The sequence below is a fragment of the Hyla sarda genome, chromosome 4, assembly GCF_029499605.1.
Source record: "Hyla sarda isolate aHylSar1 chromosome 4, aHylSar1.hap1, whole genome shotgun sequence".
In the NCBI taxonomy this organism is placed as follows: domain Eukaryota; kingdom Metazoa; phylum Chordata; class Amphibia; order Anura; family Hylidae; genus Hyla; species Hyla sarda.
In genome coordinates, this window is record NC_079192.1 from 33,769,630 (window position 1) to 33,796,988 (window position 27,359).

At 45.0% G+C, this 27,359-nt stretch overlaps 2 protein-coding genes across 3 annotated transcripts in view; one reads left to right on the forward strand and one right to left on the reverse strand.

The window, feature by feature from the left end:
- The window catches only part of LOC130367748 (uncharacterized), a 47,721-nt gene extending 30,506 nt beyond the window's left edge, over positions 1-17,215 (reverse strand). The window contains exon 1 of the transcript XR_008892155.1: positions 16,903-17,215. The gene's annotated coding sequence lies outside the window, so the exon portion shown is untranslated. The remainder of the gene's footprint in view (positions 1-16,902) is intronic.
- SYCE2 (synaptonemal complex central element protein 2) overlaps positions 1-21,070 on the forward strand; it is a 38,864-nt gene extending 17,794 nt beyond the window's left edge. For both annotated transcript variants that reach the window (XM_056570454.1, XM_056570455.1), the window contains exons 3-4: positions 12,115-12,325; positions 20,740-21,070. In XM_056570454.1, the coding sequence (XP_056426429.1) occupies positions 12,115-12,325; positions 20,740-20,934 (406 nt within the window). In that variant the 3' untranslated portion in view covers positions 20,935-21,070. The remainder of the gene's footprint in view (positions 1-12,114; positions 12,326-20,739) is intronic.
- The last annotated feature ends 6,289 nt before the right edge of the window (positions 21,071-27,359 follow it).

Genomic DNA, 27,359 nt, shown 5'->3' on the forward strand with positions numbered 1-27,359 from the left:
CAGCTGGAGGCACACGGGTTGTAATCACTGAGCTAGAGTCTGTTTCTTAACTCAGTGGTTCCCCACCAGTGTGCCTCCAGCTGTTGCAAAACTACAACTCCCAGCATGTATAGTCTGTCAGTGCATTCTAGGAGTTGTAGTTTTGCCACAGCTGAAGGTTTGGGGCGCCCCCCCCCCCATGTGAATGTACAGGGTATATTCACATGGGCGGGTTTGTAGTGGGCTTCCCTCTACAAGTTTGAGCTGCGGCAAATTTTCCGCCGCAGCCCAAACTCCTAGCGGAAAACTCACTGTGAACCCCTGCCTGTGTGAATGTACCCTTAAAAACACTACACTACACTAACACATAATAAAAAGTAAAACACTACATACACACCCCTTACACGTCCACCCACCCCCCCTAATAAAAATGGAAAACGTCTCATACAGCAGTGTTTCCTGGCAGGCTGGGAGTCTTGCAACAGCTGGAGGCACCTTGTTTGGGAAAAACTGCTGTAGGGTTTTGGAGGAGACAAGCCCCATCCTTGTATCCGGGTCTACCCCTATTGCAAATTCCTCATTTAGGCCTCAAATGCGCATGGTGCTCTCTTACTTCAGAGCCCTGTCGTATTTCAAGGCAACAGTTTAGGGCCACATATGGGGCTACAAATTTTGGGGGCATTTTTCTCCCTTTACCCCTTATGAAAAGGAAAAGTTGGTGTCTACACCAGCATGTTAGTGAGAAAAAATTAAAAATTTTACAGTGCACCCGCAGATCACTTTACATCCACATATGAGGTATTTCCTTACTCGAGAGAAATGGGGTTACAAATTTTGTGGGGAATTTTTTCCTATTACTCCTTGTGAAAATGAAAAGTTTGGGGTAACACCAGCATTTTAGTGTTAAAAATCTATTTTTTCATTTTCACGTCCCACTTTAACGAAAGTTTGTCAATCACATGTGGGGTGTTAAGGCTCACTATACCCCTTGTTACGTTCCTTGAGGGGTGTAGTTTCCAAAATTGTATGACATGTGTTTTTTTTTTTTACTGTTCTGGCATCAATGGGGCTTCTTAAATGCGACATGCCCCCCCCCCCCCCCCCCAAACCATTTCAGCAAAAATGCCATTGTCGCTTCTTCCCTTCTGAGCCCTCTAGTGCACCCACAGAACACTTTACATCCTCATATGAGGTATTTCCTTATGAATTACAAGTTTTGGGGGGTCTTTTTACCTTTTACCCCTTGTAAAAATGAAAAAAATGGGGCTACAATAACATTTTAGTGTAAAAAATGGAGATTTAGATTTTTCTCCTCCATTTTGCTGCTATTCCTGTGAAACACCTAAAGGGTTAACAAACTTTTTGGATGTCATTTTGAATACATTGAGGGGTGCAGTTTTCATAATGGGGTCCATTATAGGGAATTTCCAACATAAAGGCCCTCAAATTCACTTCTAAACTTAACTGGTCCCTGAAAAATTCTGATTTTGAAATTTTCGGGAAAAATTGGAAAATTGATGCTAAACTTTGAAGCCATCTGATGTCTTAAAAAAGTAAAAACATGTCAACTTTATGATGCAAACATAAAGTAGACATATTTTATATGTGAATCAATAGGTAATTTATTTGACATGTCCCTTTTCATTACAAGCAGAGTGCTTCAAAGTTAGAAAAATGCTAAATTTTTTAATTTTTCCTGAAATTTTGGAATTTTTCGCCAAGAAAAATTCCATATTATGGCTTATTTTTTGTGCCACCAATTCTACTTTGCAGTGACATTAGTCATTTTACCAAAATATCCACGGCGAAGCGGAAAAAAAAATTACGGTAATTGTGCGACAAAATTTAAGAAAAAATGCCATTTTGTAAATTTTGGGGGCTTCCGTTTCTACGCAGTGCATTTTTCAGTAAAAATGACACCTTATCTTTATTCGGTAGGTCCATATGGTTAAAATGATTCCCTACTTATATAGGTTTTATTTTATATTCTAACAAAATTCATAACTACATGAAGGAAAATTTATACATTTGAAATTGTCATCTTCTGACCCCTATAACTTTTTTTTTTCTGCATACGGGCCGGTACGAGGGCTCATTTTTTGCACCGTAATCTGAAGTTTTTATCTGTACCATTTTATATTGATCAGACTTGTTGATTGCTTTTTATTCATTTTTCATGATTTAAAAAGTGACCAAAAATATGCTATTTTTGATTTTTTTTGCACTTACGCCATTGACCGTGCGGTTTAGTTAACTATATATTTTTATAATTCGGACATTTCCGCACGCGGCATTACCACATATGTTTATTTTTATTTACACAGTTTTTTTTTTTTATTGGAAAAGGGGGGTGATTCAAACTTTTATTAGGGAAGGGGTTTATTAACTTTTTGTTTTCACTTTTTTTTTTGCAGTGTTATAGCTCCCATAGGGGGCTATAACACTGCACACACTGATCTTTTACACTGATCCCTGCAAAGCCATAGGGATCAGTGTTATAGGCGGTCGATTGCTCAAGCCTGTATCTCAGGCTTGGAGCAATCAAACGCCGATCGGACACGACGGAGCAAGGTAAGGGGACCTCCGCTCGCATGCTAGCTGATCGGGACATGCGGTTTCTGGGGCGGCGTGCCCTTTCTTTTTGGTGTCCTCCTTTTTGGTCTTTTGGCCTCCCATCCGGAGGGCCGTCATTTCTTTTGCACAAGGATGGCTCTCCGCTCATGCAGTTCCAGTGTTTGTCTGTTTTTAGGAGATACCTGTCCTCAGTGGGGTTGGATCCTCGTGATTTCGGTACTCACTCTTTTTGGATCAGGGCTGCCACGGAAGCTGCGCGGGCGGGCTTTCCAGAGGCTGCGGTTCAGTGCAATTCAGGGCTTTCCAGAGGCTGCGGTTCAGACAATGATGCGGGCGGATCTGGTGCGATTCCCTGCCTTCTTTTCAGAGCTCCTCCTTCTCTGGTTGGAGATTTTTCCTTGGGCTGTGTGGCATGGGGCCTGTGATGTGGATGCTCTAGAGAGAGCGCACCGGACGGTGAACGCTCGGGCGTGGTGGTTAGGCATATGGAGCTGGAAGGGGACAACTGGGCGCTGCTTTGATCTGAAGGTGTGCACCTGACTGACATGGGTCTCAATGTCTTTCTGTCTGGCCTACAGGATGGGATTGAACATGGCCTGTATCCCTTGGGTGGGGGTCGGAGCCCAGTGTAGGGTTAACTGGTCTCCTCCGTGGCAGAAAAATTAAGAGGATGCGGGTCACCCTGGGTAGACCTGTGCACCGGCGGGTGTGACAGTAACTCCCAGAATGACAAGAAGCCCTCAGTGCCTTGTTGATAAGTTTTAAAGTTATTTATTGTTATTTATAAATAAAGCTGTGGCCGACTTCCACCCACATAAAAGGTTAAATTGTTGTTTGTCTCTTATTTAGCAAGTAAGGGGAGGGGGAGGGTTATTGTTTCCGTAGCAACGATTCTTGTCTCAGCAATCTAAACAATACCACCATATAATGACTAACAGCGCCATACCAGAACTAAACAATACTACCATACAATGACAAACACCACCATACCAGAACTAAACAATACCACCATACAATGACTAACACTACCATACAATGACTAACACCACCATACGAGAACTAAACAATACTACCATACAATGACAAACACCACCATACCAGAACTAAACAATACCACCATACAATGACTAACACCACCATACGAGAACTAAACAATACTACCATACAATGACTAACACCACCATACCAGAACTAAACAATACTACCATACAATGACTAACACTGCCATACCAGAACTAAACGATACCACCATACAATGACTAACACTGCCATACCAATACTAAACGATACCACCATACATTGACTAACACTGCCATACCAGAACTAAATAATACCACCATACCATGACTAACTGAACTGAACAATACCACCAATGAGTGGCTGTGGCTTTGGGAGTAAGAAAGGTACATATAGGGATTTTTTTAAGATAGGCACCAGGATAAGCACATTTTTAGAATAATTAAATTCCTTTATAAGAAAGATTTACACCTCTTCTCTGTTTTGGACCCAGTCTTAAAGGGGTTATCAAGAAATAGAAAAGCACAGGTAATTTCTTTCCAAAACTGCTTCCTGTCTGTCTCCAGGTTGGGTGTGGTTCCATTGAAGTGAATGGAGCAGGGCTGTAAAATCACACCCAACCTGGAGACAGACAGGGAGCGGTTTTGGAAAGAAATTTCCTGTGTTTTTCTATTCCTGCATAACCCCTTTAATTTTGATTGAGAAATATCAATACAAAATACTGGCTTGTATTTATCCCTAGACTGTGGTGCATGATCACCACCTTGTGGTCAAACTACAGGGCTGTAGGTATAGGTACATTTCAGTTTATTTTTTTATATTTTGACAAGTGTGACATGTTAGCACATCAGCTTTAAACCTGGAGATTTCTATGTTTTCTACCTATGCTGTTGTACTCAGTACTGAGTTAGTAAAGAGAAAATGCTGTGCTATGATCCGAGGGGACTCCTTTTGTTGCAGATAAGACTTTGATGCTATCTTCTGACTTGCATCTATGTCCCTGCTAAAAACCCTTGAATTAAATTGTCAAAGATCATATGAATAAATACACACATAATAATTGCACTTTAGTTTTTTACCTGTACAGTGGGGATCAAAAGTTTGGGCACCCCAGGTAAAAAATTGTATTAATGTGCATAAAGAAGCCAAGGAAAGATGGAAACATTTCCAAAAGGCATCAAATTACAGATTAGACATTCTTATAATATGTCAACAAAAGTTAGATTTTATTTCCATCATTTACTCTTTCAAAATAACAGAAAACAAAAAAATGGCGTCTGCAAAAGTTTGGGCACCCTGCAGAATTTATAGCATGCACTGCTCCCTTTGCAAAGCTGAGACCTACCAGTGTCATGGATTGCTCTTAATCATCATCTGGGAAGAACAGGTGATGTCAATCTCAAAGGTTTTAAATGCCCAGACTCATCTGACCTTGCCCCAACAATCAGCACCATGGGTTTTTCTAAGCAGTTGTCTAGAAATCTGAAACTGAAAATAGTTGACGCTCACAAAGCTGGAGAAGGCTATAAGAAGATAGCAAAATGTTTTCAGATGTCAATATCCTCTGTTCGGAATGTAATTAAGAAATGGCAGTCATCAGGAACAATGGAAGTTAAAGCAAGATCTGGAAGACCAAGAAAAATATAAGACAGAACAGCTCGTAGGATTGTGAGAAAAACAATTCAAAACCCACGTTTGGCTGCACAATCCCTCCAGAAAGATCTGGCAGACACTGGAGTTGTGGTACACTATTCCACTATGAAGAGATACTTGTACAAATATAGTCTTCATGGAAGAGTCATCAGAAGAAAACCTCTTCTACATCCTCACCACAAAAATCTGCATTTGAACTTTGCAAATGAACATATAGACAAGCCTGATGCATTTTGGAAACAAGTTCTTTGGACCGATGAGGTTAAAATTGAACTTTTTGGCCGGAATGAGCAAAGGTACGTTTGGAGAAGAAGGGGAACAGAATTTAATGAAAAGAACCTCTGTCCAACTGTTAAGCATGGGGGTGGATCAATCATGCTTTGGGGTTGTATTGCAGCCAGTGGCACAGGGAACATCTCATGAGTAGAAGGAAAAATGGATTCAATAAAATTTCAGCAAATTTTGGATGCTAACTTGATGCCATCTGTGAAAAAGCTGAAGTTAAAGAGAGGATGGCTTCTACAAATGGATAATGATCCTAAACATACCTCGAAATCCACGGGGGATTACATCAAGAGGCGTAAACTGAAGGTTTCGCCATGGCCTTCACAATGTCCTGACCACAACATAATTGAAAATCTATGGATAGACCTTAAAAGAGCAGTGCATGACAGACAGCCCGGAAATCTCAAAGAACTGGAAGACTTTTGTAATTAAGAATGGGCAAAGATACCTCAAACAAGAATTGAAAGACTCTTGGCTGGCTACAAAAAGCGTTTACAAGCTGTGATACTTGCCAAAGGGGGCAGTACAAGATAATAACTCTGCAGGGTGCCCAAACTTTTGCAGACACCATTTTTTTGTTTTCTGTTATTTTGAAAGTGTAAATGATAGAAATAAAATCTAACTTTTGTTGACATATTATAAGAATGTCTAATCTGTAATGTGATGCCTTTTGGAGATTTTTCCATCTTTCCTTGGCTTCTTTATGCACATTAATACAAATTTGTACCTGGGGTGCCCAAACTTTTGATCCCCACTGTATACTGTTACGCCGAGCGCTCCGGGTCCCTGCTCCTCCCCGGAGCGCTCGCTTCTCTCTCGCTACCGCAGCGCTCCGGGCAGCTCCACTGACCCGGTGCGCTGCGATACCGTCTCCAGCCGGGATGCGATTCGCGATGCGGGTAGCGCCCGCTCGCGATGCGCATCCCGGCTCCCGTACCTGACTCGCTCTCCGTCTGTCCTGTCCTGGCGCGCGCGGCCCCGCTCCCTAGGGCGCGCGCGCCGGGTCTCTGCGATTTAAAGGGCCACTGCGCCGCTGATTGGCGCAGTGGTTCCAATTAGTGTGTTCACCTGTGCACTCCCTATTTATACCTCACTTCCCCTTCACTCCCTCGCCGGATCTTGTTGCCATTGTGCCAGTGAAAGCGTTTCCTTGTGTGTTCCTAGCCTGTGTTCCAGACCTCCTGCCGTTGCCCCCGACTACGATCCTTGCTGCCTGCCCCGACCTTCTGCTACGTCCGACCTTGCTTCTGTCTACTCCCTTGTACCGCGCCTATCTTCAGCAGTCAGAGAGGTTGAGCCGTTGCTAGTGGATACGACCTGGTCACTACCGCCGCAGCAAGACCATCCCGCTTTGCGGCGGGCTCTGGTGAAAACCAGTAGTGACTTAGAACCGATCCACTAGCACGGTCCACGCCAATCCCTCTCTGGCACAGAGGATCCACTACCTGCCAGCCGGCATCGTGACAGTAGATCCGGCCATGGATCCCGCTGAAGTTCCTCTGCCAGTTGTCGCCGACCTCACCACGGTGGTCGCCCAGCAGTCACAACAGATAGCGCAACAAGGCCAACAGCTGTCTCAACTGACCGTGATGCTACAGCAGCTACTACCACAGCTTCAGCAATCATCTCCTCCGCCAGCTCCTGCACCTCCTCCGCAGCGAGTGGCCGCTTCTGGTCTACGACTATCCTTGCCGGATAAATTTGATGGGGACTCTAAATTCTGCCGTGGCTTTCTTTCCCAATGTTCCCTGCACTTGGAGATGATGTCGGACCAGTTCCCTACTGAAAGGTCTAAGGTGGCTTTCGTAGTCAGCCTTCTGTCTGGAAAAGCTCTGTCATGGGCCACACCGCTCTGGGACCGCAATGACCCCGTCACTGCCTCTATACACTCCTTCTTCTCGGAAATTCGAAGTGTCTTTGAGGAACCTGCCCGAGCCTCTTCTGCTGAGACTGCCCTGTTGAACCTGGTCCAGGGTAATTCTTCCGTTGGCGAGTACGCCGTACAATTCCGTACTCTTGCTTCTGAATTATCCTGGAATAATGAGGCCCTCTGCGCGACCTTTAAAAAAGGCCTATCCAGCAACATTAAAGATGTTCTGGCCGCACGAGAAATCCCTGCTAACCTACATGAACTCATCCATCTTGCCACTCGCATTGACATGCGTTTTTCCGAAAGGCGTCAGGAGCTCCGCCAGGATATGGACTTTGTTCGCACAAGGCGTTTTTTCTCCCCGGCTCCTCTCTCCTCTGGTCCCCTGCAATCCGTTCCTGTGCCTCCCGCCGTGGAGGCTATGCAGGTCGACCGGTCTCGCCTGACACCTCAAGAGAGGACACGACGCCGCATGGAGAATCTCTGCCTGTACTGTGCCAGTACCGAACACTTCCTGAAGGATTGTCCTATCCGTCCTCCCCTCCTGGAAAGACGTACGCTGACTCCGCACAAAGGTGAGACAGTCCTTGATGTCTACTCTGCTTCTCCACGTCTTACTGTGCCGGTGCGGATATCTGCCTCTGCCTTCTCCTTCTCTACTATGGCCTTCTTGGATTCCGGATCTGCAGGAAATTTTATTTTGGCCTCTCTCGTCAACAGGTTCAACATCCCAGTGACCAGTCTCGCCAGACCCCTCTACATCAATTGTGTAAACAATGAAAGATTGGACTGTACCATACGTTTCCGCACGGAGCCCCTTCTAATGTGCATCGGACCTCATCACGAGAAGATTGAATTTTTGGTCCTCCCCAATTGCACTTCCGAAATCCTCCTTGGACTACCCTGGCTTCAACTCCATTCCCCAACCCTGGATTGGTCCACTGGGGAGATCAAGAGTTGGGGGCCCTCTTGTTTCAAGGACTGCCTAAAACCGGTTCCCAGTACCCCTTGCCGTGACTCTGTGGTTCCCCCTGTAACCGGTCTCCCTAAGGCCTATATGGACTTTGCGGATGTTTTTTGCAAAAAACAAGCTGAGACTCTACCTCCTCACAGGCCTTATGATTGTCCTATTGACCTCCTCCCGGGCACTACTCCACCCCGGGGCAGAATCTATCCTCTGTCCGCCCCAGAGACTCTTGCTATGTCTGAGTACATCCAGGAAAATTTAAAAAAAGGCTTTATCCGTAAATCCTCCTCTCCTGCCGGAGCCGGATTTTTCTTTGTGTCCAAAAAAGATGGCTCTCTACGTCCTTGCATTGACTACCGCGGTCTTAATAAAATCACGGTAAAGAACCGCTACCCCCTACCCCTCATCTCTGAACTCTTTGATCGCCTCCAAGGTGCCCACATCTTTACCAAACTGGACTTAAGAGGTGCTTATAATCTCATCCGCATCAGAGAGGGGGATGAATGGAAAACGGCATTTAACACTAGAGATGGACACTTTGAGTATCTGGTCATGCCCTTTGGCCTGTGCAACGCCCCTGCCGTCTTCCAAGACTTTGTTAATGAAATTTTTCGTGATCTCTTATACTCCTGTGTTGTTGTATATCTGGATGATATCCTGATTTTTTCTGCCAATCTAGAAGAACACCGCCAGCATGTCCGTATGGTTCTTCAGAGACTTCGTGACAATCAACTTTATGCCAAGATAGAGAAATGTCTGTTTGAATGCCAATCTCTTCCTTTCCTAGGATACTTGGTCTCTGGCCAGGGACTACAAATGGATCCAGACAAACTCTCTGCCGTCTTAGATTGGCCACGCCCCTCCGGACTCCGTGCTATCCAACGTTTTTTGGGGTTCGCCAATTATTACAGGCAATTTATTCCACATTTTTCTACCGTTGTGGCCCCTATCGTGGCTTTAACCAAAAAAAATGCCAATCCCAAGTCTTGGCCTCCTCAAGCGGAAGACGCCTTTAAACGGCTCAAGTCTGCCTTTTCTTCGGCTCCCGTGCTCTCCAGACCTGACCCATCTAAACCCTTCCTATTGGAGGTTGATGCCTCCTCTGTAGGAGCTGGAGCGGTCCTTCTACAAAAAAATTCTTCCGGGCATGCTGTTACTTGTGGTTTTTTTTTCTAGGACCTTCTCTCCGGCGGAGAGGAACTACTCCATCGGGGATCGAGAGCTTCTAGCCATTAAATTAGCACTTGAGGAATGGAGGCATCTGCTGGAGGGATCAAGATTTCCAGTTATTATTTACACCGATCACAAGAACCTCTCCTATCTCCAGTCTGCCCAACGGCTGAATCCTCGCCAGGCCAGGTGGTCTCTGTTCTTTGCCCGATTTAATTTTGAAATTCACTTTCGGCCTGCCGATAAGAACATTAGGGCCGATGCTCTCTCTCGTTCCTCGGATGCCTCGGAAGTTGAACTCTCTCCGCAACACATCATTCCTCCTGACTGCCTGATTTCCACTTCTCCAGCCTCCATCAGGCAAACTCCTCCAGGAAAGACCTTCGTCTCTCCACGCCAACGCCTCGGAATCCTCAAATGGGGTCACTCCTCCCATCTCGCAGGTCATGCAGGCATCAAGAAATCTGTGCAACTCATCTCTCGCTTCTATTGGTGGCCGACTCTGGAGACGGATGTCGTGGACTTTGTGCGAGCCTGCACTGTCTGTGCCCGGGATAAGACTCCTCGCCAGAAGCCCGCTGGTTTTCTTCATCCTCTGCCTGTCCCTGAACAGCCTTGGTCTCTGATTGGTATGGATTTTATTACAGACCTACCCCCATCCCGTGGCAACACTGTTGTTTGGGTGGTCGTTGATCGATTCTCCAAGATGGCACATTTCATCCCTCTTCCTGGTCTTCCTTCAGCGCCTCAGTTGGCTAAACAATTTTTTGTACACATTTTTCGTCTTCACGGGTTGCCCACACAGATAGTCTCGGATAGAGGCGTCCAATTCGTGTCAAAATTCTGGAGGGCTCTCTGTAAACAACTCAAGATTAAATTAAACTTTTCTTCTGCATATCATCCTCAATCCAATGGACAAGTAGAAAGAATTAACCAGGTCTTGGGTGATTATTTACGACATTTTGTTTCCTCCCGCCAGGATGATTGGGCAGATCTTCTACCATGGGCCGAATTCTCGTATAACTTTAGAGTCTCTGAATCTTCCTCCAAATCCCCATTTTTCGTGGTGTACGGCCGTCACCCTCTTCCCCCCCTCCCTACTCCCTTGCCCTCTGGTTTGCCCGCTGTAGATGAAGTGACTCGTGATCTTTCCACCATATGGAAAGAGACCCAACATTCTCTTTTACAGGCTTCATCTCGCATGAAAAAGTTTGCCGATAAGAAAAGAAGAGCTCCCCCCATTTTTGCTCCCGGAGACAAGGTATGGCTCTCCGCTAAATATGTCCGCTTTCGTGTCCCCAGTTACAAACTGGGTCCACGCTATCTTGGTCCTTTCAAAGTCTTGTGCCAAATTAATCCCGTCTCTTACAAACTTCTTCTTCCTCCTTCTCTCCGTATTCCTAATGCCTTTCATGTCTCTCTTCTTAAACCACTCATCATCAACCGTTTCTCTCCCAAATTAGTTTCTCCCACTCCTGTCTCCGGTTCTTCTGACGTCTTCTCAGTGAAAGAGATACTGGCCTCCAAGACGGTCAGAGGAAAAAGGTTCTTTTTGGTGGATTGGGAGGGCTGTGGACCTGAAGAGAGATCCTGGGAACCTGAGGACAACATCCTAGAAAAAAGTCTGCTCCTCAGGTTCTCAGGCTCTAAGAAGAGGGGGAGACCCAAGGGGGGGGTACTGTTACGCCGAGCGCTCCGGGTCCCTGCTCCTCCCCGGAGCGCTCGCTTCTCTCTCGCTACCGCAGCGCTCCGGGCAGCTCCACTGACCCGGTGCGCTGCGATACCGTCTCCAGCCGGGATGCGATTCGCGATGCGGGTAGCGCCCGCTCGCGATGCGCATCCCGGCTCCCGTACCTGACTCGCTCTCCGTCTGTCCTGTCCCGGCGCGCGCGGCCCCGCTCCCTAGGGCGCGCGCGCCGGGTCTCTGCGATTTAAAGGGCCACTGCGCCGCTGATTGGCGCAGTGGTTCCAATTAGTGTGTTCACCTGTGCACTCCCTATTTATACCTCACTTCCCCTTCACTCCCTCGCCGGATCTTGTTGCCATTGTGCCAGTGAAAGCGTTTCCTTGTGTGTTCCTAGCCTGTGTTCCAGACCTCCTGCCGTTGCCCCCGACTACGATCCTTGCTGCCTGCCCCGACCTTCTGCTACGTCCGACCTTGCTTCTGTCTACTCCCTTGTACCGCGCCTATCTTCAGCAGTCAGAGAGGTTGAGCCGTTGCTAGTGGATACGACCTGGTCACTACCGCCGCAGCAAGACCATCCCGCTTTGCGGCGGGCTCTGGTGAAAACCAGTAGTGACTTAGAACCGATCCACTAGCACGGTCCACGCCAATCCCTCTCTGGCACAGAGGATCCACTACCTGCCAGCCGGCATCGTGACATATACATTGCATTATATTTGAGTTATTTTTTTTTTTTGTGACAAAACATGGGGGGAATGTTCCTGTATATTACAATTTCAGCTTGTAATAAACAGTAACCTTGTAAGACTGAAAGAATATAGGATCTCAGAATGCAATGTCTTCCCTGGCCATTAATGCACTTTGCATTAGGATTAACTGCATAAGTCACAGTGGAGTTTTCTATTGTTTTTGCAGCAAGTCGGGCTCCTCCTTATCCAGTCCTGGACCTGATGCAGCAACCACCAGCAGCACCAATGAAGGGAAGACTTTCAATTACTTTGCTTCTTTGGACGCCAATGTAGAGGCGCTGCAGAGCCGTGCTCAATGCCTGATTGATAAAATAAATGAAGGGCGCAGCATGGACCAAACATTGATGAAAAACTTTAACACAAACCTCAACATAAAGGTACCAGGGTTTATTTTCATTAGTGTATGATTGAGATGATTTCAAACATCTTGACAGAAAATGTATCATTGTCTGTGAAAATCAAGTTCGGTTGCCTGTGTGTACGTCATGTGGATTTCCTCCACATTTATCAAAAAAGAGCACACACTTCATAAATGGCAAAGTAGCTTAGATGTAGACAAGTTTCTTGGGGATGACAATGTCCACGCAGTCCTAACGCCAACTGTTTTAGTTGGCGTGAACGCACTCAGAAGCTTCCAAATTTTTCCTTCCAAAGCTTTGGAAGTGTGAATCTGGCCTAATAATTCCTTTCAGTGTCAGTTCTGCTGGTTTTGGCATTAATGCTGACCAAAATAATTAATGGCACCAAATTTATCACAGGGGCTCATGGCAATTGAGGTACCATATATACTCGAGTATAGGCCGAGTTTTTCAGCACGATTTTTCGTGCTGAAAACACCCCCCTCGGCTTATACTCGAGTGAACTCCCCCACCCGCAGTGGTCTTCAACCTCCGGACCTCCAGAGGTTTCAAAACTACAACTCCCAGCAAGCCCGGGCAGCCATCGGCTGTCCGGGCTTGCTGGGAGTTGTAGTTTTGAAACCTCCGGAGGTCCGCAGGTTGAAGACCACTGCGGCCTTCAACATCATCCAGCCCCCCTCTCACCCCCTTTAGTTCTGAGTACTCACCTCCGCTCGGCGCTGGTCCGGTCCTGCAGGACTGTCCGGTGAGGAGGTGGTCCGGTGGGATACTGGTTCCGGGCTGCTATCTTCACCGGGGAGGCCTCTTCTAAGCGCTTCGGGCCCGGCCTCAGAATAGTCACGTTGCCGTGACAACGACGCAGAGGTGCGTTCATTGCCAACGTAATTCTGCGTCATTGTCAAGGCAACGCCTCTATTCCGGGCCGGAAGCGCGGAGAAGAGGCGCCCCCGGTGAAGATAGCAGCCCGGACCACCTCCCCACCGGACCACCTCCTCTCCGGACAGCCCTGCAGGACCGGACCAGCGCCGAGCGGAGGTGAGTACTCAGAACTAAAGGGGGTGAGAGGGGGGCTGGATGATGTTGAAGGCCGCAGTGGTCTTCAACCTGCGGACCTCTGGAGGTTTCAAAACTACAACTCCCAGCAAGCCCGGACAGCCGATGGCTGCCCGGGCTTGCTGGGAGTTGTAGTTTTGAAACCTCTGGAGGTCCGCAGGTTGAAGACCACTGAGGGCGAATGATGAGAAGAGGATGATGAAGGGGGGGGGTGTGGGGATGATGAAGGGGGGGGGGGTGTGGGATGATAAGGGGATGATGAAGGGGGATGTGCGGGATGATAAGGGGATGATGAAGGGGGGATGTGTGGGATGATAAGGGGATGATGAAGGGGGGGATGTGCGGGATGATAAGGGGATGATGAAGGGGGGATGTGTGGGATGATAAGGGGATGATGAAGGGGGGATGTGTGGGATGATAAGGGGATGATGAAGGGGGGATGTGTGGGATGATGACAAGGGGATGATGATGAGGATGTTAATGACGGGTCTGGATGATGACAGGGGGGGGATGAGGTATTTCCCACCCTAGGCTTATACTCGAGTCAATAACTTTTCCTGGGATTTTGGGTTGAAATTAGGGGTCTCGGCTTATACTCGGGTCGGCTTATACTCGAGTATATACGGTAACTGGCATATTTTATGACAGTTACCTCAATTTTGGCGCATCAGTCCTGATTCTAACCATGATCCTTTCCACTAAAACACACAAACCTGTGAAAATGGGATATAGTCTGATGAGTCCAAATTCATTGCTTTCACAATTCGTGATGTGTATGTCAAGAGATCACCAAATAGAGCCTTAACCCCTCAACGACGCCGAACGTAAATGTACGTCCTGGTGAGCTGGTACTTAACACACCAGGACGTACATTTATGTCCTATGCATGTCATGTGCGGCAGGTTCCGGCTGCTGATAGCAGCCAGGGACCCGCCGGTAATGGCGGACATCCGCGATCGCACGAATGTCCGCCATTAACCCCTCAGATGCCGGGATCAATACAGATCACGGCATCTGCAGCATCGCGGTCACTAAAATGGATGATCGGATCGCCCACAGCACTGCCGCGGTGATCCGATCATCCAGAATGGCAGACGGAGGTCCCCTCGCCTTCCACGGGTCTTCTGCTCTGGTCTGCGATCGAGCAGACCAGAGCAGAAGATGACCGATAATACTGATCAGTGCTATGTCCTATGCATAGCACTGAACAGTATTAGCAATCGAATGATTGCTATAAATAGTCCCCTATGGGGACTATTAAAGTGTAAAAATAAAAGTAAAAAAAAAACAAAAAAAAGGCAATGTCAGGCTGCTGCTACCAAAGCCAGCAGGATATTGTCATGTATAAAAAGAGGCATGGACTCGAGGGACAGGGACATAATACTCCCCCTTTATAAAGCATTGGTACGGCCTCACCTGGAATATGCTGTTCAGTTTTGGTCGCCTGTACATAAAAGGGACACTGCGGAGTTGGAAAGGGTGCAGAGACGCGCAACTAAACTAATATGGGGCATGGATCATCTTAGCTATGAGGAGCGATTAAAGGAGTTACAATTGTTTAGTCTTGAGAAGAGATGTTTAAGGGGGGATATGATAAACGTATATAAGTATATTAATGGCCCATACAAAAAATATGGAGAAAAACTGTTCCAGGTTAAACCCCCCCAAAGGACGAGGGGGCACTCCCTCCGTCTGGAGAAGAAAAAGTTTAGTCTCAAGGGGCGACACGCCTTCTTTACCATGAGAACTGTGAACTTATGGAAGAGTCTACCTCAGGAACTGGTCACAGCAGGAAAAATTAACAGCTTTAAAACAGGATTAGATACATTCCTGGAACAAAATAACATTAATGCTTATGAAGAAATATAAAATCCCATCCCTTCCCCAATATCGCGCCACACCCCTACCCTTCAATTCCCTGGTTGAACTTGATGGACATATGTCTTTTTTCGACCGTACTAACTATGTTACTATGTAAAAAAAAATGGGAAAAAAACCCTCCCCCAGTAAAAACGTAAATTGTCCCATTTTCCCTATTTCACCCTCAAAAAGTGTAAACAAAATATTTTATATACATATCTGGTATCGCCGCATGTGTAAATATCCGAACTATTAAAATAAAATGTTAATGATACCGTACGGTGAACTGCGTGAACGTAAAAAAAAAAAAAAAAGGTCCAAAATAGCTGCTTTTTTATAACATTTTATTCCCAAAAAATTTATAAAAAATGTATTAAAAGTTTTATATATGCAAATATGGTATCAATAAAAAGTACAGATCACGGCGCAAAACATGAGCCCTCATACCGCCGCTTATATGGTAAAATTAAAAAGTTATAGGTCTTCAAAATAGGTTTTTTTTAAACGTAGTAATTTGGTTAAAAAGCTTGCGATTTTTTTTAAACGCAACAGTAATAGAAAAATATATTTTCATGGGTATCATTTTAATCGTATTGACCCAAAGAATAAAGAACACACGTCATTATTACCGTATATTGTACGGCATGAAAACAAAGCCTTCCAAAATTTGCTAAATTGCGGTTTTCTTTTTAATTTTCCCACACAAATAGTATTTTTTTTGTTGCGCCATACATTTTATGGTAAAGTTAGTGATGGCATTACAACGGACAACTGGTCGCGCAAAAAACAAGCCCTCATACTAGTCTGTGGCTGGAAATATAAAAGAGTTATGATTTTTTGAAGGCGAGGAGGAAAAAAAGAAAAACTTAAATATAAAATTGTCTGAGTCCTTAAGGCTCAAATGTGCTGAGTCCTTAAGGGGTTAAAGAGTACCTATCATGAGGAGTATGCCCTGCTGTGCTATGAGCACATTGCTGGCTCCTGCCTGTCTGATTGACAGGCAGGGAGCAGTGCCGAGCTTGTTGGTGTCACGGCTGCTGTCTGAGATTTAGAACTCCAGCATGAGTCTGAAATCTATAAAAAGGGCTTGCAGCCAGGACTGGTAGGGAGACCCCTAGTGGTCATTTTTTCAAAGTGGAAAATTAAATAGAAAGAAGCATATTTTTTTTTAACATGCAATTGGAAAGTTATTCTGCATACATTAATCTATAATATATCAATTCATCTATAATATATATATATTTTTTATGAAAGGTACCCTTTAAATCCACTGTCAAGCATGTCCTGTATGATTTGGGGTGGAATATCATGGCAGTCTTTGGGTCTGATCATTGTCATCTAAGGTAAAGTAACAGCCCAGAGTGACCAACTCAATCCCATGGTCCAGACTTTGTTTCCAGATGGTGATCAGGACACAAATGCTCTTGTTCACACTTCTAGGTACAATGGATCTTGGCACAAAAGGAGGTCTTATCCCTTAATAGCAGAAACATCTGCAGTTGCTGTTCTAGTTATTTTGGCAACCCCTGTCCATTTACTTGTACATTCAGCTCTCAGAATAAAGATGGCGCTCTGCTCTGTTTACTCTTCATGCACATAACGCTACAATTACAGCCTATACATGAGTGTTCTTTTGGAATGGATGGTAAAATGTAAGCAAAAATAAAAATAAAATATCCTACCTGCATCCTGTGATAATAATGCAGCATTATATTGTCCACTCACGGGTGTAGGGGCTTTTTGGCTACCAAAATGAAATTTGTAGAGATTTTTTTCCCATCCTGCCATATTTACGTAATCAGCTCTGTGCACATTATTGTAACTGCATTAAATCCCTGGAGACTGCAGGTAGCTGGAACAATTAGTTAGAAATCCGTACAGAACATCCACTGCTTCCATCTACAGCACAGCAAAGAGATTTTACCACCAGCTGTTACGGAAAAAGATGCTCTAAAGTCCCAAAAAAAAATGATTTGCATCTCAATGTATTATATTTCCTGGCCGTTTATTGATGCAGAACGGCCGCATGATAATTTTCTAATTTGGCAAAACCGGAAAACAGTCACCGCATGTCACTGGCAAAAAAAAAAACAGAACCCAGAATTAAATTTATTAACCCCTTAAGGACTCAGCCTATTTGGGCCTTATTTTTACATTTTTTTGTTTTTTTCCTCCTCACCTTCAAAAAATCATAACTCTTTTATATTTTCATCCACAAACTAGTATGAGGGCTTGTTTTTTGCATGACCAGTTGTTCTTTGTAATGCCATCACTCACTTTACCATAAAATGTATGGCGCAACCAAAAATTACTATTTGTGTGTGGAAATGAAAAAGAAAACTGAAATGTAGCAAATTTTGGAAGGTTTCGTTTTCACGCCGTACAATTTGGGTCAATACGTTTAAAATGCTTAAAATGATACCCATGATAACATATTTTTCTATTACTGTTGCGCTTAAAAAAAATCGCAAGCTCTTTAACCAAATTAGTACATTTAAAATCCCTTATTTTGAAGACCTATAACTTTTTCATTTTTCCGTAAAAGCGGTGGTATGAGGGCTCAGTTTTTGCGCCGTGATCTGTACTTTTTATTGATACCATATTTGCTTTTGGAATAAAATGTTATTAAAAAAAAGCAGCTATTTTGGACTTTTTTGTTACGTTCACGCCGCTCACCGTACTGTATCATTGACATTTTATTTTAATAGTGGGGATATTTACGCATGCGGTGATACCAAATATGTATATAAAATATATATTTTTTTTTACACTTTTTGGGTGTGAAATAGGCAAAATGGGACAATTTACGTTTTTATTGGGGGAGGGGTTTTTTCAAATTTTTTTACTTTTTTACTTTTATTTTTACACTTTAATAGTCCCCAATAGGGGACTATTTAAAGCAATCATTTGATTGCTAATACTGTTCAGTGCTATGTATAGGACATAGAATTAATCTGTATTAGGCTGGGTTCACTACGATTTGTAACTACGGTTCCCGTATACGGCTGGGAGGAGGGGTGGGCGGGGCTTAATCGCGGTGCCCGCACATAGCCGTATAGGGGAACCGTATTTAATGCATGTCTATGAGTTGACCGGAGTGAACCGCAGCCTCCGGTCGGCTGCTTTTTCGGCCGTATGCAGTTTCCAGACCGCAGGCAAAAACGCGGTCGACCACGTTTTTGCCTGCGGTCGGGAAACCGCATACGGCCGAAAAAGCAGCTGACCAGAGGCTGCGGTTCACTCCGGTCGACTCATAGACCTGCATTAAATACGGTTCCCCTATACGGCTGAGTGCGGGCACCGCGATTAAGCCCCGCCCACCCCTCCTCCCAGCCGTATACGGGAACCGTAGTTACAAATCGTAGTGGGAACCCAGCCTTATCGGTCATCTTCTGCTCTGGTCTGCTCGATTGCAGACCAGAGCAGAAGACCCATGGAAGGCAGCGGAGGCAGGTGAGGGGACCTCCGGCTGCCATTCTGGATGATCGGATCGCCGCGGCAGCGCTGCGGGCAATCCGATCATCCATTTTAGTGTCGGCAATGCTGCAGATGCCGTGATCTGTATTGTTCACGGCATCTGAGACGGCAGCCAGGACCTGCCGCACATGACCCGAGCATCGCTCCGATGCTCGCGGTTATGCATAGGATGTAAATGTACGTCCTGGTGCGTTAAATACCAGCTCACCAGTCCTGCATCGTTAAGGGGTTAAAGCAAATACTAGTATGCAACTTTTCATGTATGTCTTGAGTGTCTTATGAAGTGTTTCCCAACCAGGGGGCCTCCAGGCATTGCAAAACTACTGACTCCCAGCATACCTGGCCTTTGGCTGTCCAGGCATGCTGGGAGTTGTAGTTTTGCAACATCCGGAGGCACCCTGGTTGGGAAACACTGGGATAAAATGTATCCGTTTTAAAGTTCAATGTTCCGTTATAAAAAACCTGAAAATCGGCCGTTAAAAAATCCCATTATAGTCTATGGAATTTTTACATTATCCGTTTTAACTCGTTATAGCAAGTTATTAATAATAGACGTTATTTAATGATGGAAGATAGTAACGGGAGAAACGGTGCACGCACTATTTCTTCCGTTAATTCACCCGTCACAAAATAATGTCCGTTATTAATAACGGGCTATAACGGGTTAAAAACGGATAATGTAGAAATACCATAGATTATAATGGGATTTTCTGACGGCTGTTTAATGGGCAATTTTCAGGTTTTTTTATAACGGAACATTGAACTTTAAAACGGATAAATCCCACTTTAAATCGGCCGTTAGAAAATCCCATTATAGTCTATGTACGTCCTGGTGCGTTAAGTACCAGCTCACCGGGATGTACATTTACGTCCTGCGTCGTTAAGGGGTTAAAGCAAATACTAGTATGCAACTTTTCATGTAGGTCTTGAGTGTCTTATGAAGTGTTTCCCAACCAGGGTGCCTCCAGATGTTGCAAAACTACAACTCCCAGCATGCCTGGACAGCCAAAGGCCAGGTATGCTAGGAGTTGTAGTTTTGCAATGCCTGGAGGCACCCTGGTTGGGAAACACTTCATAAGACACTCAAGACCTACATGAAAAGTTGCATACTAGTATTTGCTTTAACCCCTTAACGACGCAGGACGTAAATGTACATCCCGGTGAGCTGGTACTTAACGCACCAGGACGTACATAGACTATAATGGGATTTTCTAACGGACGATTTTCAGTTTTTTTTATAATGGAACTGTCACGATTCGGCAGGCTGGAGGTGGATCCTCTGTGTCAGAGAGGGATTGGCGTGGACCGTGTCAGCGGACCGGTTCTAAGTTGCTACTGGTATTCACCAGAGCCCGCCGCAAAGCGGGATGGTCTTGCAGCGGCGGTAGCAACCAGGTCGTATCCACCAGCAACGGCTCAACCTCTCTGACTGCTGAGATAGGCGCGGTACAAGGGAGTAGACAAGAGCAAGGTCGGACGTAGCAGAAGGTCGGGGCAGGCAGCAAGGATCGTAGTCAGGGGCAACGGCAAGAGGTCTGGAACACTGGCTTGGGATACACAAGGAAACGCTTTCACTGGCACAATGGCAACAAGATCCGGCAAGGAAGTGCAGGGGAAGTGAGTTAATATAGGGAAGTGCACAGGTGAACACACTAATTAAAAACCATGCGCCAATCAGTGGCGCACCGGCCCTTTAAATCGCAAAGAACCGGCGCACGCGCGCCCTAGGGAGCGGGGCCGCGCACGCCGGGACAGCACAGACGGGGAGCGAGTCTGGTAAGCGGGTCAGGATGTGCACCGCGAGCGGGCGCGTCCCGCATCGCGAATCGCATCCCGGCTAGGAACATTATCGCAGCGCACCCGGTCAGCGGGTCTGACCGGGGCGCTGCGAACAGGAGAACGCTGTGAGCGCTCCGGGGAGGAGCGGGGACCCGGAGCGCTCGGCGTAACAGGAACATTGAACGGATCTTTAAAACGGATACATTTTATAGTGTGAAAGCAGCCTAAGACAACACTTTTTATTTTTTATTTTTTTTTGCCAGGTGGCAGAACTGTCTCAGTGTCTTGAAGACAGAATGTACCAGATGTATGAAGAAAACAACACACAACTACAGGTCAGGCTGCAGGAGCTCACCGACATCATAGAAAGGATTGGGCAGCTGCAGGCTGAGCTCAAACAAGTGTGTCAGACTGTGGTTACCGTCTACAAAGACCTAGGCTTACAACATGACAGCTGAATATACAGACAGCAGGGACTCCACATTGTGCAGGTAACATTATCCTTGCCATAAATATCTAACATCAGATTTGGGGACTTTACATACCGGAAGTTGGATGTTTTCTTCTCAATACTAAAGTATTTTGTGTTTTGGATTGCTTTGTGCCTTATTTACATGAAAACGAATTGGCAGATATTTATTTACCTTTTGGAAATACCGTACTGTGTTCATGTGCAAAATCTTTAAATAAAACATTTCAGGCACAGATTTTCTGTCTAATTTGAACCAGATAAGTGCACAATTATAGCTGTATTCTTGTGTTGCATCCCAATGTTTATAGCCAAAATTCACACCTGCAGTATAATCAGTCTGTGTAAAAAAAACACAAATATAATAAATAAATAAATGAATGAATGAAAGATTGAAAAACAAATCATCTGATTCTGTTGTAAGTCGGGGTTCACACAGCATTAATGTTGTACATCCCAGCTAGATGTGGCGCACAGCAGTGGGTCTATTCTTAATGGCCTGAACATCGTCAGCTGGCGACTACCGTATTTTTCGCCCTATAGGACACTCCGGCATATAAGACGCACCCAATTTTAAATGAGGAAAATCTAGAATACAATGTAAGGTATAGGACAGTGATCTTTAACCAGCGGACCTCCAGATGCTGCAAAACTACAACTCCCAGCATGCCCGGACAGCCGTTGGCTGTCCGGGCATGCCAGGAGTTGTAGTTTTGCAACATCTGGAGGTCCGCTGGTTGAAGACCACTGGTATAGGAAGTTGTACTCACCTGTCCCCGACGCTCCGGACCCGTCACCGATCGTCACTGATGCCCTGGATGTTGCCCTCCATCGCTGTCACCGCGTCCCTGGGGTGTCCCCGTCACTCCGGAACGTCTCTGCTGCCTGGGTATCCTCGCTCTCCATCACGTCGCTACACACGCTGCTCCTATTGGATGACAGGGCGGCGTGCGCAACGACGTGATGACGACGAAGGAGAGCGCCGGCCATGCAGGGGATCCCATCACGGAGCAGTCACTGAGGAGGCAGGTAAGGTCCCTCCCGATGCAGCCGGGTTAGTGTCACTTTCGCTTCAGACGCGGCGGTCAGCTTTGATCGCCGCGTCTGAAGGGTTAATACAGGGCATCACTGCGATCGGTGATGTCCTGTATTAGCCACGGGTCCCGGCCGTTGATGGCCGCAGGGACCGCTGCGATAGGTGTGTATTCGCCGTATAAGACGCACCAACTTTTCCCCCCCAGTTTTGGTGAAGAAAAAGTGCGTCTTATATGGCAAAAAATATGGTACATTCAGACCATTTTCCATGCACACACATTTAATTAGCAGCAAACCACACTATTGTGTACAGCAAAATAAATCTGTTAATGTAGGTAGCGGCTCAAAAGTAGTCACTAGCTTACTATATTTGGGACATTAAAGTGTACTCCAGTGTAAAACTAATTTTTTTAAATCAACTGGTGCCAGAAGTTATACAGATTTGTAAATTACTTCTATTTAAAAATCGTAATCCTTCCAGTACTTATCAGCTGCTGTATGCTCCAGAGGAAGTTGTATTTCTTTCTGGAATTCTTTTCTGTCTGACCAAAGTGCTCTCTGCTGACACCTCTGTCTGTCTCAGAGCAGGCGCAAATCCCCATTACAAACCTTTCCTGCTCTGGACAGTTCCTGATACAGACAGAGGTGTCAGCAGAGAGCACTGTGGTCAGACAGAAAAGAATTCCAGAATGAAATACAACTTCCTCTTTAGTATACAGCAGCTAATAAGTACTGGAAGGATTAAGATTTTTAAATAGAAGTAATTTACAAATCTAGGATAAGTCTCTGTGTAGACTGACACTCAAGCCCAGGTGTGGATATCCACCCACTCCACTAGAAACACTTCATATAGAAAAACGTGGGCTATATTCTATTTTTCCAAAAAGAATTTCAGGCACTCACGATTAGATGATTCAGTTTTCTTTTCGTTTATTCCAAACATTCTGTAGTTTTTCACAGCTTTTGAAGATGGTACATAGGCAAAACATCCAAACTAGCAGAGATCTTAGTTCACTAGTTGGGAGCAATCAGGGTCTGACGCGACATTTCGGGGGAACGCCCCCTTACTCATGCGTACTAGATCCTGGATTTCCAGAGTCTAATGAGGGAAAACTCACATGTGCAGGTAATCAAGGATTTCTGTTCTTAAAATGATAAAATTCATTTTAACATATATGTAGCAATTCTTTTAATTATTTTGTTAGTATGAAAAATTATTTTATTTGTATGAATTTTTTTTAAACATTTTTAAATGTTTTTGAATATTTTTTAATATTTTTATTATGCGGTTATTCCTCATTAGATACTAGATTAGACATATAAGACTTATAAAAAAGCTTTATCACTACAGACTTCATTTAAGCCTGATGGGGAGATCGTTTTAAGGTAGGTAATCCAATAAGCTTCTCTCTGCAAGAGACGCTTGCGGTTCTCATTGTCATTCACGTCAGTATGAACTTGCTCCAATATTTGCCAATGAAGTTCATTAAAGGAGTAGTCCAGTGGTGACCCAGTGGTGAACAACTAATCCCCTATCCTAAGGATAGGGGATAAGTTGCAGATCGCGGGGGTCCGACCGCTGGGGCCCCCTGCAATCTCCTGTACGGAGCCCTGACAGCCCGCGGGAAGGGGGCGTGTCGACCTCCGCACGAAGCGGCCGCCGACACGCCCCCTTAATACAACTCTATGGCAGAGACGTAGCGCTGCCTTCGCCAATCTCCCGCTCTGCCATTGAGATGTATTGAGTGGGCGTGTCGGCCGCCGCTTCGTGCGGGGGGTCGACACCCGCTATCTGGCCGGAGAGCCTGGCCCCCGTACAGAGAGATCGCAGGGGGCCCCAGCGGTCGGACCCCCCGCGATCTCAAACTTATCCCCTATCCGTTCCTTAAATAAATTTCCATATTTGGGGTCAGATTTTATAATACCCCAGTAACATAGAAACATAGAATGTGTCGGCAGATAAGAACCATTTGGCACATTTAATCTGCCCAATAATCTGAATTCTATCAATAGTCCCTGGTAGAGATGAGCAAATTTACAGTAAATTCGATTCTTCACGAACTTCTCGGCTCGGCAGTTGATGACTTATCCTGCATAAATTAATTCAGCTTTCAGGTGCTACGGTGGGCTGGAAAAGGTGGATACAGTCCTAATAACGAGTCTCCTAGGACTGTATCCACCTTTTCCAGCCCACCGGAGCACCTGAAAGCGGAACTAATTTATGCAGGATAAGTCATCAACTGCCGAGCCGAGAAGTTTGTGACGAATTGAATTTACTGTAAGTTCGCTCATCTCGAGTCCCTGGCCCTATCTTATATGTAGGATTGCCTTATGCCTATCCATACATGCTTAAACTCCTTCACTGTATTTGCAATGACCACTTCTGCAGGAAGGCTATTCCATGGATCCACTACTCTCTCAGTAAATTAATACTTCCTGGATTACCTACCTTGAAACGATCTCCCCATCAGGCTTAAATGAAGTCTGTAGTTATAAAGCTTTTTTGTAAGTCTTATATGTCTAATCTAGTATCTAATGAGGAATAACCGCATAATAAAAATATTCAAAAATATTCAAAAACATTTAAAAATGTAAAAAAAAAATTCATACAAATAAAATAATTTTTCAGACTAAGAAAATAAAAAGAATTGCTACATGTATGTTAAAATTAATTTTATCATTTTAAGAACAGAAATCCTTGATTACCTGCACATGTGAGTTTTCCTCATTAGACTCTGGAAATCCAGGATCTAGTACGCATGAGTAAGGGGGCGTTCTCCCGAAACGTCACGTCAGACCCTGATTGCTCCCAATTAGTGAACTAAGATCTCTGCTAGTTTGGATGTTTTGCCTATGTACCATCTTCAAAAGCTGTGAAAAACTACAGAAAGCTTGGAATAAACGAAAAGAAAACTGAATGATCTAATCGTGAGTGCCTGAAATTATTTTTGGAAAAATAGAATATAGCCCACGTTTTTCTATATGACTAATTTACAAATCTGTTTAACTTTGTGGCATCAGTTGATTTTAAAAAAATAGTTTTCCATTGGAGTACCCCTTTAAAGTGAATGGACATACTGCTGTCACTACAGTACACGTTATAGGCATTCTGACATATAGCTGGGATGTGCAACAATAAACACTATGCGGGAGATTTATCAATGTCGGTGTGAGGTAGAAATCATTTAAACCCTGTCAGTGCTTTCTAACTTTTACCTGTGCAAAATGTATCAACCGTGCGCAAGATTGTTGATACATTTTGCCCAAGCATAGACATTCCTTCATGTTTCTACCCTCTGACACATTGGTATGTGCACTCCTCGGTGTTCTATATTTGCGCAAAATCTGTTGCTTTTGCATAAAGTTTTAATATCTAAACAAAAAATGCGCAATAGTAAATGAATGTGTAAAGCATTTTTCTTTCTACGGTACACGAGCACGTAGAGAACATCAGAAAATATTCTATCAAAAAAGAAGCAATGAAAGTCACTGTGCCAATTTTTGCGCCAAAAAGAAAATACACAAGAAAAAGTAGTAAACTCAATGATAAATCTCCCCCTATGTGAACGCAGCCTAAAAGGTATGTACACAAGTACGGTATCCACTGCGGATTTGATTTAGTTGAGCACAGCATCAAATCGACAGCAGATACAGTATGTGTGAATGTCTATAGCTGTGCAGTAGGACCGGATGACTATTCCAGTGTCCAACAGCTGTCTGGGCATGCTGGGAGTTGTAGTTTTGCAACAGCAGGAGGCACACTGGTTGGAAAACACTTGTCTAGTATGTATAGGGGTTTCCTGACTCTCCCAAAAGATGAGGGTGAGGAAATGAAGAGTCAGGCTTGTAGAATTTCAACATAGACAGAGTAAGTGTATTGTACAGCTCACCTCCGAGTCTTCCCGTGCACGGGTCCGCACTTGGCTCAGTGCTGTGATTATCAACGAAGAAAGCAGAAGCTGATCCAGCACTTGGGTAAAAAGTTGCAGCTTTATTAAAGTCCGAATCCGACATACAAACTTCACACGGTAAAACCGACACCCTCCCTTGTCATACGCGTTTCAAGCGCATGCGCGCTCTTCCTCAGGTCACTGAGGAAGAGTGCGCATGCGCTTGAAACGCGTATGACAAGGGAGGGTGTCGGTTGTACCGTGTGAAGTTTGTATGTCGGATTCGGACCTTAATAAAGCTGCAACTTTTTACCCAAGTGCTGGATCAGCTTCTGCTTTCTATGTAGAATTTCAACACCCAATCCTTTTGTCTCTCAGAGATGGAACAGCCGTCAGAGGAGTCTGGCAGCGGCTTTCTCTCCTCTCCCCACTGAAAACACATGAATGCTTGGTGCATGTGTATGGGAGGAACAGATGTTCATCTGACAGCTATTGAAGGTGTCTGGCCAACTTTTGTCGTGGGGCTGTCTCAGGACAGATATTGGTGGCATAGAACAAGGATATGCCATTAACATACAATAAGACTAGGTTACATAGCTGTGACCCCCGCCGATCACTAGAATAAAACAAGCCGCTTCTCCCATCTGGTCCAGTTGACTTTTTTTTTTTTGGGACAGCAGCATGGCGTTTGGGAAAAGCAGAGATGAAAAGAGTGAAGGGGTCCTGCACTTTTCCTAGCTCTGCTGCCACTTCATTCTAGCAATTGGCAAAGTTTACAATGGTTGGACCCCTGCCTGTCAGATATTGATGACATATCCTAGAGCTATTTCACCAATGTTTGCCATGAAACAAACCCCCTAAACCTTTTCACAGCCAGGACTTGACAAGCACAAATTAAACCGGAATTATAAAATGAAGGAATCTTACTTTATCCCCATTCCCATATATTTAGTAAAAGTAGACACCCCGAAACAATATAAAACATACAAAGGTAGCAGCAGCTACTTTACCCTTTACTGCAATGCAGCCGAACTCCTGGTCAACAGATCTTCACAAAAGTAAACAAAAGCCAACGTTCCATCCCCTTAATAAAGACCACATGGGAGATGAAACATTGCTGATGTCTGGGAGAAATAGAGTAACACCTCTTGGCGTTTTCTACATTGAAGTGCCGTGGCTGCAGACATTTGCAACTACACACAATTTTACATCAAAGTGAAGCTTATTGTTAGAGATGAGCGAATTGTAAATTCGATTCGTCACGAACTTCTCGGCTCGGCAGTTGATGACTTTTCCTGCGTAAATTAGATCAGCTTTCCGGTGCTCCGGTGGGCTGGAAAACGTGGATACAGTCCCAGGAGACTCTTTCCTAGGAATGTATCCACCTTTTCCAGCCCACCGGAGGACCTGAAAGCTGAACTAATTTACGCAGGAAAAGTCATCAACTGCCGAGCCGAGAAGTTCGTGACGAATCGAATTTACTGTAAGT